Source organism: Bos indicus, chromosome 17, assembly GCF_029378745.1.
Source record: "Bos indicus isolate NIAB-ARS_2022 breed Sahiwal x Tharparkar chromosome 17, NIAB-ARS_B.indTharparkar_mat_pri_1.0, whole genome shotgun sequence".
Classification (NCBI taxonomy): domain Eukaryota; kingdom Metazoa; phylum Chordata; class Mammalia; order Artiodactyla; family Bovidae; genus Bos; species Bos indicus.
The window spans coordinates 72422342-72435696 of record NC_091776.1 but is presented as its reverse complement, the minus strand read 5'-3'; the positions used below and the strand labels follow the sequence as shown (position 1 = coordinate 72435696).

At 68.9% G+C, this 13355-nt stretch overlaps 1 protein-coding gene across 2 annotated transcripts; it reads right to left on the bottom strand.

Moving 5' to 3' along the window:
- Window positions 1-1798: 1798 nt before the first annotated feature.
- Window positions 1799-13117, bottom strand: SCARF2 (scavenger receptor class F member 2). Of its 2 annotated transcripts, none has more exons than XM_070770018.1 (11): window positions 12917-13117; window positions 8093-8151; window positions 7881-7982; window positions 7200-7719; window positions 6879-7097; window positions 6615-6743; window positions 5946-6049; window positions 5755-5872; window positions 5327-5457; window positions 4156-4308; window positions 1799-3408 (listed from the first exon to the last, which is right to left on the bottom strand). In XM_070770018.1, the coding sequence occupies exons 1-11, from the start codon at window positions 13066-13068 to the stop codon at window positions 2564-2566; spliced, it is 2532 nt and encodes an 843-aa protein (XP_070626119.1). In that variant the 5' UTR covers window positions 13069-13117; the 3' UTR covers window positions 1799-2563. The 2 variants fall into 2 exon arrangements, with proteins under 2 accessions (XP_070626119.1, XP_019832672.2); XM_019977113.2 differs by having other exon boundaries at window positions 5327-5442; window positions 12917-13115.
- Between the last annotated feature and the right edge of the window lie 238 nt (window positions 13118-13355).

Below are 13355 nucleotides of genomic sequence, written 5' to 3'. Positions count from 1 at the left end.
TGTGCTACAGAAAATATTTGCGTTTCCACGACTCATAATTTTTCCTCCTCAATCGCTACCAGATGTGGGTCCTGTGGTCCCCGTCCCCATGGCAACGGAGGTTCCAGCAGCCGCGGTTCCCTTTTGTGGCGCCTGCCCTGGGAGCTGGCGCTGCTGCAGGCCTGTGAGGGGGGAGTGGGTGTCGGGCTAGGGGGAGCGGTTCCCGGCAGCTCCCTCCCCAGGCTGCTACCTAGACCGTCCGGGGGGCTTCCTGGCCCGGGTGCCCTAGGCCACGGCATCTGCCCCCAGGGCGCCCGGTGGCAGGGCTGCTGCATGAGGCGTCAACACAGAGGGGCTCCTGAAATTCAGGGTCTCCGATACCCAGAGGCTCCGGGGCAGGCCTGGTGGACGTGAGATATGGGGCCCGAGCCCTCTGGTCGCCTCATACCGTGCTGATCCAGGCCAGGGAGTATTTTACCTGCTGGAGCAGGGGTTGGGGGGTCAGGGAACAACAGGGTGGGCACAGTGAGTGGGGCTGCCCAGCCACTGCCGCCCGACCCATGGCCCTGCCCTCCACCATCCTCCTCGGTCAGTGCACTGCCCTCGCCAGGCCTCTGCCCCTCCTAGCCAACGTTAAGGCTGTGTTCTTTGCCTGGCAGCCAGCATGGCCTGGTGCCGAAAGGAAGGGATGAGGCTGTGGCCAGGCGCGGGGCCACGGCTGGGAGGGTGCCCGGCTGGCTCGAGGGAAGCCACATGCCCAGGGACCGGGAGCCCGCCTTCCACGTGCGGCCCGACCAGGCCAGAGGTGGGACCGCGGCCACGGGAGCCACGCCAGACGTCCACCCGTGCCATGAGGCGTCTCCATGCAGCTGGCTCGGCCCCTGCACAGGTCACCGACGTGGACCTCCAGGTGGCATCCGGCCAGAGGACCAGAGGCTCGCCGGGTGAGACACCTGAGCGGCCAGCACCGGGCACACTCCGGCCGTTCCAGGGTCCACAGGACGGGTGTGGGGAGGTGATGGGAGCGTCTTGGCCGAATCTCCTGACAGAAAGAGCTGGCAGCGGGGGGTGGGGAAGAGGCCTGCCAGGCAGAGGCGGGCGACGGAGGAGCCCAGGTGGGCGGGGACAGCGCACACCTAGAGCGGTGAGGTTCTGGAGCTCAGGAAGGTCACTTGCGAGGCCCTCCTGAGGGCCACAAGCCCTGAAGACACGGAATACGGGGCCGCAGAAAGAAGGCCAGGCCAGGGAGGGGGCCAGCCGGGGCCAGGCAGTGGGGAGCTGCCTCCAGGCCCAGCCGGGGCTCGGGGGCCAGGCGTGCTCCCCCCTCCCCCCAGTTCCTGCGGCCGGCAAGGCTGGCGGCTGAGCGTTTCCGGCTGAGGACAGGGAGCCCATTGAGATGGACAGCGGGGCTCTGTGCACTGCCAGACGTGGCCCAGCTGGAGGCTGTGCCCCTGGCCTGCTGCCCCCTGGCCCCAGCCTCTGACCCACCCTAGACACACCAGAGAGCTCGGGGCCCCAAGCGTACAGCAGTGGCCGGTGGGGAAGGCGCAGGGCAGGGGTAGCGACACACCAGCTGCTTCCTCATAACCACCCTACCTGTTCCTGCCCCCCTGCCCGGCACCAGCAAGGGGGTGGGCTGAGTGGGTGCCCAACACACTGGATAAAAAGATCAAGGCTGGGCACACGGACAGGACACGCTTCCCACGTGGTCCTGGGGGGCCACACCTGCGCTCCCAGACGCCACTTGGGTCATGGGGTGCCAGGTGTCTTGGGGTGAAGTCCTTGTCAGAGGCCCAGCGGAGAGGAAGCAGGCAGACCATGGGGTGGGGAGGCACTTTATTCGGAAAGCTTTGGCCGAGCCCCTGCCAAGAGGAGCCCATCCTGGGGCCCCCGGGGGTGGGGGGTGGGAGCAGCCCTGCCGGGGGCCTATAAATACATCTCCTCAGGCCACTGGAGTCGCCCCTCGGATTCCCAGGCATGTGGGGTGCTGGGAGGCCATCAAAACCAGCTCGACAGCGGAGGGGGCTGGGAAGGACTGGTGGGGGACAGCCAAGCCCCCTGAGGAGCAGAGACCAGCCCTCCTCCCCAGGCTCCTATCAACCAGAGGCCCTGGGGCTCAGCCAGTGGAAGGAGCCTCTGGCCAGGGTCACAGGGAGGGAGCCTCCAGCCAGAGGCACCAGGCCTTGACCGGAGAGGCATCCAGGGTGGAAGTGCTTCTGGCCCCAGCCAGTGAGAAGGCGGCCCAGCCAAGGCACTCTGGGCCAGTGGGAGGTGTTCTCTAGACAGAGCCCTCCTGCCCCTGGCCTTGGAGAGCCCGGCGGGCAGACAGGAGCCCTCCCCAGGGAGGCCGTAGGAAGGGAAGGGTCAGCGAAGCGCCTGTCAGGCCTCAGCCACCGGGATGGGGCTTCCTGCCGCAGGGAGCACGGTCCTGTCCAGGAGGGCCGCGGGGCCTGAACCAGCGAGATGCAGCCTCCCGCCCGGCGGCTCCAGACTGGGGCCCCCGCGGGAGACGCGGGGGCGCAAGGCGCGGGGTGCCAAGCAGCGCTGCTAAGCGGGGAAGTTGCAGGCCCACGGGGCTCCCTTACTACAGCGTGGGCGCGCCCACCCGGCCCGGCTCGCCTGCCAGCTCCCGGCTCTTCTTGCGGGGCGGCTTCTGGATGGGGGTTTTCTTTCGAGGGGTGTCGGATCCGGGCGCGCCGGCTGCCGCCTTTTCGGGCCCCAGGGCCTCAGGTGCGGGGGGCGCGCGGGCGGGAGAGGAGGGAGGCGCGGAGCGCTTGGCCTTTTGCGGAGGCGCCGGCTTCTCTCGGGGGCCCTGCATGCCCGCGGGCCCCTCGGCGCGGCCCAGGCTGCGAGTCTTGTCGCGCAGCTCGGCGGCCAGCATGGAGGCGGCCTCGGGCGCACTGCGCGGGGGCCCGCCAGCGTCCGTGGGCTCTGGGAGGCCCGGGCCTCGGCCCCGAGCCCGAGCCCGAGGCGGGGAGGGTGCCCCGAGGGCCGGCCCCTCCTCTGCCAGCCCGGGGGGCCGCGCCGACGTGTCGCTGGGCGTCCGTTTCCTCTTGCTGGGGCTGGGAGCGGCCTCGGGGCCGGCGGGTGGAGGCGAGGGCGCAGGGGCGGTGGCGGCGGCGGCGGCGGCCCCGGCACCCTGCTTGCCATGGATCCAGGACACCTTGGGTTTGGTGGCGGGGTCGGGTGGTGGCGGCTTCCGGCGCTCGGGCGATGGCGAAAGCGACAGGCCTCGGGCCTCGTCTCGGACCCGGGCCGGCCGGGCCTCGCGCCGGGCCACGCGCGCATACAGCGCCCCTCCGGGCCCGTCGCCGCTGGACGCCGACCGCTCGCTGTCGGAGGACGGGGGGAGGGGCGCCGCCTCCTCCGCGGGCGTGGTCACCGGCGCCGCGGCGGGGGCCTCCGAATCCCGGCTCTCGGCAGCCGCCTCTGACCAGGGAAGAGAGGGCCGGTCACCGCCCGCGGGAAAAGCTTGGCCCTCCAGCTTCCAGGCGCAAGCCACCGCCGGCGCCCCCTCCCGTCCTCTTCCCTCCCTGCTGGTGCTCAGGAGTCCTGGCATCCAGACGGGCCTGGCATGCTCGCCGCGCTGACTGCAGACTTGGAGCCCCTGGGCAGGACAAGGGGCTCCTTCCTGGGCCGCAGCCCCTCAGCCTCGAACCTCTCCCGCACCCCATTCCTGGCCTCGGGGCCACCATGACCACATCTGGCCCTCTATTCCTTATCCTTCCTTAAGAGCAATCAAGACTCAGGCTCACCTGGTCACCTGCCCAGAGTCATTGACGGGGACGGTAGCAGGAGGAGAGGGGCCAGAAGCCCAGAGAGTGAGCCTGCTTCCTGACGTTTGTGAGCCAAGGCTTCCCGTCAAAGTGTGCCTCCAGACCCCCAAGACTCCCTTTCCTGTCTCCTCTTGCCAGCTCCTCCCCCAGCCCAGAAACTTGTCTCTGCCTGGTGTCCCCAGCTGTGAACCCAGCTGTGGCTACCTCCCCAGACCCCTAGCCGAGTCTGGTGCTGGGCAGCACAGAAGCCTGACCTGCAGCCTTAGCTGTATGTCCCCCACCCCCAGCTAACAGCATCACCAGCCCTTCCTCCCTGTCCCTCCGAGCAGAGATCTTTTCAGCGAGAACCCTTTGCTGGGTCAGAGCGAGAGGGGTCCTCACCCCAAGGAGGCGAACTCACCCTCGTGGGGTACGCAGTACACGGGGCCTTCATCTGTGGTATCGAAGGAGGAGAAGGAGGCCCGGGAGGACCATGATGGTGAGGGCTGCTCCAGCCCCGAGGGCGGCTCCAGGAAGCTGCAGTTGAGTGTGTTGTCCAGGTCATGATGGGCCACTGGGGGGGAGGGAGGCACAGCTGTCAGGGGCCCTGCCTTGCCCCAGCCAGGGCCCTCACCAGCCCTCCTGCCACAGTGAGGTAGGGACCCAACCAGCTGTACCCCCAAGACTCTAAGCAGGACAGGCAACTCAACAGGCCTCTCCCAGCAGCCAGGGAGCTGACCGAGGTCAGGCCGAAAGTTATGAAGAGAGGGAGCACCTGGCTGGGAGACGCCATCAGGCCCTCCAGTCCATGCTTCAGACCCTGCCCTGCAGCAGTTTCTGAGAGCAAATGCGCAGTAGAGAGGCCACCCTTTGGCTCAGCCCACCTCAGCAGGCTGCCACCCCCAGGCACAGCCTCCACAGATGTAGACCCTGCCAACAGGGAATCCCAGAGGCTGGCCAGCCTGTCCTCCTTGCACAAACAGGAGGTGGGCTCCAGCCCCTACACCCGTGTCCACAGACCCCACCATGCTGAGTGGGCCCAGCGTGGCTTTTCTCAGCTGTCTCCACCTTTACCTCCCAGGAGACTTCATCACCTCGTCCCCTTCATCTTTGGAAACAAGTGGGAAAGACACAGAGAGCTTCCACCCCAGTGTGAATCAGTGCAGACAGAGAAGAGAAAACGGCATGCCCTGCAACCCAGAAGCTGACCCGTCCTGACAGCGGTGGGGGCCCAGGGGTCAGCCTGCCCCCTTTCCAGGGAAGACCCTGGGCACTGCCAGAAGTCTGGGCCGGGGACGGGGGCTTCTTGCGGCAGGGCATTCCCACGCACAGGTCCCGCGTCCACCTGCGGTTCCGCACCAGGACAGACGGTGCGTTCACTCCCGCAGACTGCTGGGCGACGGGACGTCCAGACCACCATCCCTGCCTTCCTCCCAGGCTCCCCCGTATCCGCGAGCCCTCTTTCCTCGCCCTGGGCGCATCTCCCCTCGCCCCTCCCATGGACAATCAAGGCCCCGCCATTCCTATACTGACCCGGTCACGCCCACTTCCCGCAGCCGCCTGCGTCGGGAGTGTTCCCCGGTCATCCTTACCTACGACCTTGGGCAGCTTCTGCCTGCGGAGCGGGATCCGGGGTAGCTTCATGCTGATACGACTGAAGCGTCCGCACAGGCGCTGCGGCGCCTTCTTCCTCCCCAGCGAGAGCTCCCTGCGGGGGCGGGGCCTGAGCGAAGGGGGCGGGACCGTACCTTGGCCGGAGGGGCGGGGCAAGTCAGCGGGTGCCCACCCATGGGGCGGGGCCGGCGGCGGGGCGGGGCCTACAGTGGACGCGGGGAAAGGGGCGGGGCCACCGGGCGGGGCGGGGCGGCAAGCAGGGCCTGAGCTAACCCGGTCCGGGGCCTACAGTGTACGCGGCCCCTCGGGGCGGGGCCTGAGCGAAGGGGCGGGGCCGGGAAAGGCGCACCTAGCCGGAGACCCAGCGCGACGCGCGCCGGGCTAGGGCCCGGCCGCGAAGCCTCACCCGCGCGCTGGGTCCTTGCCGCGGCAGGCGCAGCAGCAGCCGAGCAGCGAGAGCAGCAGGCCGAGGAGCAGGGCGAGCAGCGCCCCGGCGCCCATCACGCCCTTGCGCTGATTGGTCTCTGTGGGGAGCGCCCGATCAGAGCGGCGGCCAGCGACCGCCGCGCCCCCGCCCGGTGGCCCCTACCCACTCACCCAGGCGGCAGGCACCGGTAACCGGGTCGCACGAGTCTTCGTGGCAGCTGCAGGCCTGGGCGCAGTCCACGCCGTGGAGCCCGGGCGGGCACGTCAGGTTACAGCTGCGGGAGCGCGAGGTCAGGGAGGCGGGCGGGGTCTGGGGACGCCGCCGAGCTGCCCTCCGAGACGCCTCCCGCGCTCGACCCCGCGGCCGGCCAGCCCCGCGTTCCCTGGCTCCACTCTCTAGGGACTGCGGCCACCCCCACCTCCAGCACGTCCTGGGCGATCAGTGTTTTGGAAATGCATGAGTGCACTCCAGCGCCGGGGAGTCTGGGGGCCTGGCCGAGATCACTGGCCGCGGTGCCCACTTCGGGGGCTGACTCTTGTGTACAGGGAAGAGAGGCTGCCGGACCAGACCCGTGGGTGTACGTGGAGGTCCCTGCTCACTTCATATCATCAGCTCAGGGGAGCCCACTGACCACAGGCTGACCTGGCCGCCAGATCCGGCTTGAACGCCGGCTCCACACCAGGGCAGGAAACTGCCCCCCAAGAGCCCCTGGTCGCTCCCTAGCTGGCTGAGGGCCAAGCCTGGGTCCCACCTGGTCGCCAATACAGCAGCACCTGGGGTCTGGCTGGAGCCCTGTGCCGGATACTGACTCCTCAGACCTCTCGTCCCCGGGCACTCACTGGGGCCCATGGACGCCCGGGCTGCAGAGGCATCGTCCGGACTGGAAGTCGCAGTGGCCACTCCCGCAGTCGGCACACACAAACGCGCAGTCCTCGCCGTATGTGCCATTGCTGCACTTGGTCTCACACCTCGGAAGGCGGGGAGGGGGCGTCAGTGGAAGCAGGGCCAACGACCCTGAAGCCCACAGAGCCCAACGCGGAGAGCGGTCGGGGGAGGGAGGGCGGCGGGGGGCTGCGTGTCTGGGGCGCACGCGGGTCGCTCACCGGTCGCCGATCCAGCCCGCGTTGCAGCGCGTGCACTTGCCGGTCACGTGGTTGCAGGCGTGCCCGTCGCGACACGGCGGGCATCGGCGGCCGCAGCCCTCGCCGTAGAAGCCGGCGGCGCACGGCTGGTCGCACTTGGTGCCGTTCCAGCCGGGCTCGCACGTCAGGCAGCGGCCCTCGGCCACGGTGCACGGCTGCTGGCCCTTGCACTGGCCGCATCTGGAGAAGGGACGGGAGGCTAGGCGGGGCCCGGGCCGGCTCACTCCCGCCCCCTCGGCGGCCTGTCCCTCCCTCCCCTCCCTGGGCGGGGCCCGCGCTTACCGGCGGCGGCAGCCCAGGCCGTAGAAGCCGGCGGGGCACGGCTCCCGGCAGTACTTGCCCCTGTAGCCGGGCTCGCACGCGCACGTGCCGTCCACCGGGTGGCAGCGGCCGCGGAAGCACTGGCAATAACGCTCGCAGCGCGCGCCGAACGTGCGCTCCCGGCACTGGCAGCGGCCGCTCTGCTGCTCGCACGGCGACGTGTTGCAGGCGCACTGATTGTTGCAGCTGCGGCCCCACCAGCCCGCGTGACACAGGCACGCGCCCGTCTGCGGGTCGCAGCGCGACGTGGCGCTGCAGTAGCAGGCGCTGGCGCACTGCGGGCCCCACCAGCCGGGCTCGCAGCGACACGCGCCGCTCCGCGGGTGGCACGCGCCGTGCTGGCACTGGCACGCATGCTCGCAGCGTGCGCCCCAGCGCCGCGCGTGACAGGTACACTGGCCCGTCACGTCCTCGCACTGCCCGTGCGGGTGGCAGACGCACAGCTCCTTGCAGTCGGGACCCCAGAACTGGCGCGGGCACTCTGCAGGAGTGGAGACCGGGGCAGGCCCAGGCGCTGGCGAGAGAGCCTGCCAGCTTCCCTCCCGGCGCCCCGCCCCCGAACCAGGCCCCGCCCACTCACCGCCCCGCCTCCCGATCAGGCCCCGCCCTTCTGGGACCCTGCCCGCCCCGCTCCGCTCTCACTGGTGTCGCAGTTGGCCCCGAAGTAGCCGTGGCGGCAGCGGCACTCGCCGGGTCGCACGCACACCTCGTTCTCCGAGCACGTGGAGTTGCCTTCGCACACAGCTGCGGACGAGACGGGTCGAGGTGTCCCCAGTCCAGCCGCCGCACTTGTCTCCTCCTCTCTATGCACCCCCGCCCCCGCCCCGGCCCCGATCCCAGGGTGACCCACTCACCGATCCCACACTCGTCCCCCTGCTGCCTCCAGCCGGCGCAGCACGTGAGCTCCTGGGAGCTGCAGGCAGAGAGACTGGCGCCTGAGTCTGAGCCCCTCGCGCTGGGACCCCCCACTCCAGCAATCCCCACCCTCCCCTCGACAGGTGGTTATCGGAGGCGCTGCTGTAGGTTCGGGGGACTCGAGTAAGTCACAAATTTCAGCCATCCAGAGCAAACCCTGGGAGGCAGCAAAGCGCAGACCACCTCCAAGAACTCTACAGTTCCCTCTACTTGGGGGTCTTGCCTCTCCTGATCTGTGCCCTCTTCCCCCATCCGCTGGGCCTGAGAAGAGACCCCAGGCGTCTGAGGAGGGGCAGTGGTGAGGTGGGGGTGGGGCAAAAGTCTCTGGGCCTCTAGGACCTGCTCCAGTGAGGTAGCCTAGGGCACCCCGGGGTGGGGCGGAGTCTGGCCCGATGGGTGTCAAGGGCTCAGACCCAGACAGTGCCAGGACTGGCTGGGTCGGGCAGCACATCAGGATGCCCTGTTGGGGCTGAGACAGGCAGCCTCTGAGCGAGGTGGACTTGGCGAGGGGTCTGCTTGGGCAGGGGACACCCAGGGAGTCTGTCCAGGTGAGGAAAGTGCAAGTGAGGGCTGCAGAGCACCAGGGCGAGACTCAGGCTAGAGGAAGGCCACACTGGAATGTCCTCTCTGTGCAGTTTCATGAAACCTCAACTTTATTTGGCTTTTCCAAGGAACAGTAGGAGATAACTTCCTAAGTGCCCCATGTTGGGGTGGTGCAGCCTCTGAGCCCTGGCCTGATGGGGTGGGCAGACACAGAGGTTTGGTGGCCCTGCCCAAGTGAAGCCATGGCCCCTGGTGAGGGTCATGAGGGCTGAGGTGGGGTGTGCCCACACTGTGGGCAAAGGAGGTCGAGAAGGGACAGACACTCAGAATGCAGGTCTGTGGAGTCTCAGATCCTAAAGGCACATGGCCTCCGTCCAACCTGAGAGCAAAGGAGAGGGTCTTGGGGAGGATGGGAACCCAGAACTGGCCATGTGTTGGTGGAGGAGGTGGGAGGGGCCTGATGGCCCTGGTGGGTGGGGTGTCAGGGAAAGGAAAGTTGAGCTGCCCCTTAGCAGGCCCCTCAGAAGATGCCCTCCATGTTCCCAGCTTGAGATGATCACTAAACCCCAGGTGGCACCCAGGACCCCAAGGGAATCCCCTCTCCTGGAAAGGGCTGGATTCTCCTTTGGGCCAAAGATATGGGACCTGGGGAACAAGACCCATAAAACCCCGAACTTCAAGGAATGGGCCGGCTTATCTTCCACAAATGGAACTGGAAACCAGAGACAGGAACACTCAGCAGGGCTGGCTTTTCCTGACCCCCAGCGTCCCCACCCACCCAGCCCAGCCCTGCCCTGGGGCTCCAAGGAGCCCATCTGCGGGGAGACCCATCACCCCCTGCCTCTTTTGCCAGCCTGAGCCCAGGACTCTGGATGGAGAGCCTCTGGAGCTGGTCCTTCTGCAGGCGACCCCACCAGAATGGCCTGCTGGGACGGCCTGGGAATACTGCCCGCCTTCCGTCCCGGATGGCCTGGCCTCCTCGCTCTGTGACCAGCTTGGGAGCCTGGCCTTAGGGCCACAGGCAGGTGCATCAGATGTCTGGGTCTACCACTTGCTGTGTGACCTTGGGCACAGAACTTAACCTCTCTGAGCACCGGCCGCTCTATCTGTACACTGGGTCCCCATAGGTTTCGCAGGAGGATTAACAGAGAGATGTCTCCAGCTTTTGGCACCAAAAAAAAAGAAGTCACCCAGGAAATTTCCTGGTAGCTCAGCTGGTAAAGAATTTGCCTGCCGTGCAGGAGACCCCGGCTCAATTCCTGGGTTGGGAAGATCCCCTGAAGGTGGGCATAGCATCCCACACTAGTATTCTTGCCCGGAGAATCCCATGGACAGAGGAGCCTGGCGGGCTGCAGTCCATGGGGTCGCAAAGAGTCAGACATGACTGAGCGACTAAGCACAGCTCAAGAACTCACCCAAGGCTGCTGTGTGCACTTCAGCCCATGCTGAATAGGCCCCAGAAAGCTCCCCCAGGGTGGCTGGCACCCAGGCCCCACCCAAAAGAGCTAAAAACCCCACCCGCTGGCGGGACAGAGCCCATGTAGAGGACGAGCCTGTGGGACCTCTCCTCCTAAGACGGGAGGCAGAAAAGGCTGGGACGGGCTAGCAGCCCGGCTGCCTCAGATCTAATGAAAGTCAGAGGTCAAGAGAGAGGGCCGGGGACAGGGCAGCTCCAACGCTCGGGCGGGACCCTGTCAGTCCAGCCCCGAGGCAAGCAGGCAGTGCCTCGCCACAGAGCGCGGTCCCTGCAGCTGGAGCTGTGCTGATTCAGACCTCGATCTTGAACCCGCCCAAATGCACTGCCCACTCACTGTGCCAGTGTCTGGCACAGTAGTGCCCTCTGCCCCCACACCTCCCAGGACTCCACGACGGCCTGGCTCTCCTCCCGCCCGCCACGGGCACCCCCTCCTCTGCACCCCCTGCTCTGTCCACTCTGGCTCCCTCACGAGGCTCCCCAAGTCCCAGCAAGACACTGGCAATGCCTTGGAGGCCTCCTCCACGTAAGCCCCCACCCCAAGTTGACTCTATCTCAGGGTAAGGCCTGTCTTTCCAGGCTGAGAGGCTGGGACCCCGTGCCCTCCCAGAGACGACGCACAGAGAAACATCTGGCTAGACCTCCCAAAGTGGATCCGGGAGACAGGCCACTTGTCCCCTGCCCCCCACCCCTGACCACCTCATCCTGCCTGCTTCTCTCCCACCTTCTGCCCTCTTGCCCCAGGGTTTCCGGGGCCTCAGTCTTCTCAGGAGCAGGCAGAGCTCGGGTGGTCTCTCCTCCACCATCCCCGTCCAAGCCACCTGGGCCCCTTCCGCACTTCCAGCAGGCCCTCAGCAGGCAGGGCCTGCCCCCGACACCGCTGGGCTCTGCTCCCGGCTCCTCTCCCCTGGCCTCTCTCACTCATCACCTCCGGTTGGGTCTCCCCGCTGAATACCTCCTCCCTAGCCCTTGCCAGATGTCAGATGACTTGTGGTAAGTCTCCCCCCCACACACATGCACACACGCGCACACACACACGCATGCACACACACACACACACACACACACGGGACAGCTGTGCCCTGGCACTGCCAGGTCAGCACACAGAATGCCTCTGGGGTTTTACTGACAGAGCTGCTCCCCTCCGTGGTCCTCCTGCCTCCAGGCAGAGGCAACAGCTAGTGGAGCTTTGAAAGGCCCAGCCTTGGGAAGGTCATGGAAGAGATGGTCCAGACCCTGGGGAGGGAGGTGGGGCCCCCAGTGGCGGTGGTTCCTGGAAACCAGCTCCACACAGGACCAGGGCCATCCCCTCTCCCTCCCCTTCACGAGGCGGGTCCACCCCCGACCCCATTTGCCAGGAGCAGGGTCCAGCCTGAAGACCTTAAGCGATGTGCCCGAGGCCACGAGGATGCGGAGGCCTGGGGATCTGAAACCCAGCCCAGGCTCCCGGCAACTGGAACGGGCCGTCCAATGGGGAGGTCCGGGGCGGGGGAGCGCGGCCGGCTGGCCTTCGGGTCCCCCCGGTAGGGACCCCCACGGGGAAGGAGGGCTGAGGCGAGGCACAGGCCGGCGGCGATCGCGCCCTCCCCCCTCCAGGCAGCCCCGCCCGCCGCCGCCGCCGCATTCCTGGGGCCGGGGAGGCCCGGGAGGCCCGGGAGGCGGCGGCGGCGTCGATGTGAAGCAGATGGCGGGCCAGGCCGGCCCCCGCCCCGGAGGCGGGGCTGGCAGCGGGGAGGGGTCTGCGCGCCTCGGGATGCGAGCTCGGAAACCCCGCGCGGCCCCTCACAGCCCCTTGTCTGCGGCGACCGCCCTGCCCCCGGACGCGGCCTCCCTGGGCCCTACAGCCCCGGGCGCCCCGACTGCCGGGGGCCGGTGGCCGCCTCTCCAGCCGCCCGCCCGGCGCCTCCCTCCCGCGCCAGAGCACCCGCACACGCCGGCTCCCCGCCCCCGCGCGGAGATGCCCTTGACCTCGCAGTGGCCGCTGACAGGCCGACCGGGCCCTCCGACCCCGGCGCCACCCCCGGCTTCTGGCCCGCGCCCTTGGTCCTCCGTGCGCGGTCCTGGGCCCCGGTTCCCCGCCCCCCACAAGTCCTGTCTTCGCCCGGCCCACACGGGCTTCCCCAGCCGGCTCCTGGGGCACCCGCATCCCACCCGGGAGGGTCCGCATCCTCCCGAGGCCGGCGCCCGCCCTTGTCCTGTTCCCGCTCCCGGCCCACTCGGAGCGCAGGCTCCTCGACGCCCTGCTCCGTGACCACCCTCTTGCCACCCACGTCCGCTCTTCCTAAGACGCCAATCTGTGCTTCCCACTAGCCTGAGACCTCCCCGGCTCCCCTGGCGCAGGGAGGAGGCCGCCGCGGGACTCTCGGCCTCCCTCCCTCCCGGCCCCGGCCACACTCGTCTGCCCGGGCCCTGGCACATGCCCTGCCACGGGCTCGGAATGCGTTTCCCGTCTTTTTACGGCCCTCCCAACCCGGCCCAAGGGTCCTTCTTTTCTAGGTGTGAAATCTCGGACCCCGTGTGTCTGCCCTCCCTGCGCCCGCTGCCCTCCGCTCTCCTCTCGCCCGGGGTATCCTCGGACGCACCGTCGTGGCCCGGCGCCCGGGCTCGGCCTGGAGCGGAGCCGGCGTCGGGGAGGGCCGCACGAGGGGCCCGCGCGTTCCGCGCAGGGCAGTCCCCGGCGCCCCCTCCCCTGTCCCGGCCCCGGGCGTCCCCTCCGGCCCCCTCCCCCAGCCCGGCCGGCTCCTACCCGGGTGCGCGGCACACGTTGCGGCCGCGCGGGCTCAGCTCCTGGGGCGCCGTGGGGCCGGGCAGCAGCCAGAGCAGCAGCAGCAGCAGCGACGGCCCCCCGGCTCCCCGGCGCCGCGCCGGCCCGGCCCCCCGGGGCCCTGCGCCCTCCATGCGGCGCGGGGCAGGCGCGGGGCGGGCGCGGGCGCGGGTGCGGCCGCTGCGAGAGCGGCCGGAAGCGGAGTGCACGGCCGGGCGGGGGGCGGCAGGAGGGGCGCCGGGCCGGGCAGGAAATTCCACATCGGCTCCCTGATCCCGGGCCAGCCGCGGCCGGCCAGGCGGCAGCGCCCGCCCCGCGCGCCAGACCCCACCCTCCGGCCGCGCAGCCGCCCCTCCGCGCGGCCCCCGCCCCCAGGCGGCCGCGCGCAAACTTGGGGCGAACTTGGAAGGGGCCCGCCGGC

Excerpts from the sequence above, each read along its gene's own strand:
- SCARF2 (XM_070770018.1), bottom strand. The coding sequence starts at position 13,068 with ATGGAGGGCGCAGGGCCCCGGGGGGCCGGGCCGGCGCGGCGCCGGGGA. Across the intron at positions 8,152-12,916 it reads AACGTGTGCCGCGCACCCGG|CTCCCAGGAGCTCACGTGCT; the intron begins GTAGGAGCCGGC and ends CTCTGCCTGCAG. Across the intron at positions 7,098-7,199 it reads GGCCTGGGCTGCCGCCGCCG|ATGCGGCCAGTGCAAGGGCC; the intron begins GTAAGCGCGGGC and ends TCCCTTCTCCAG.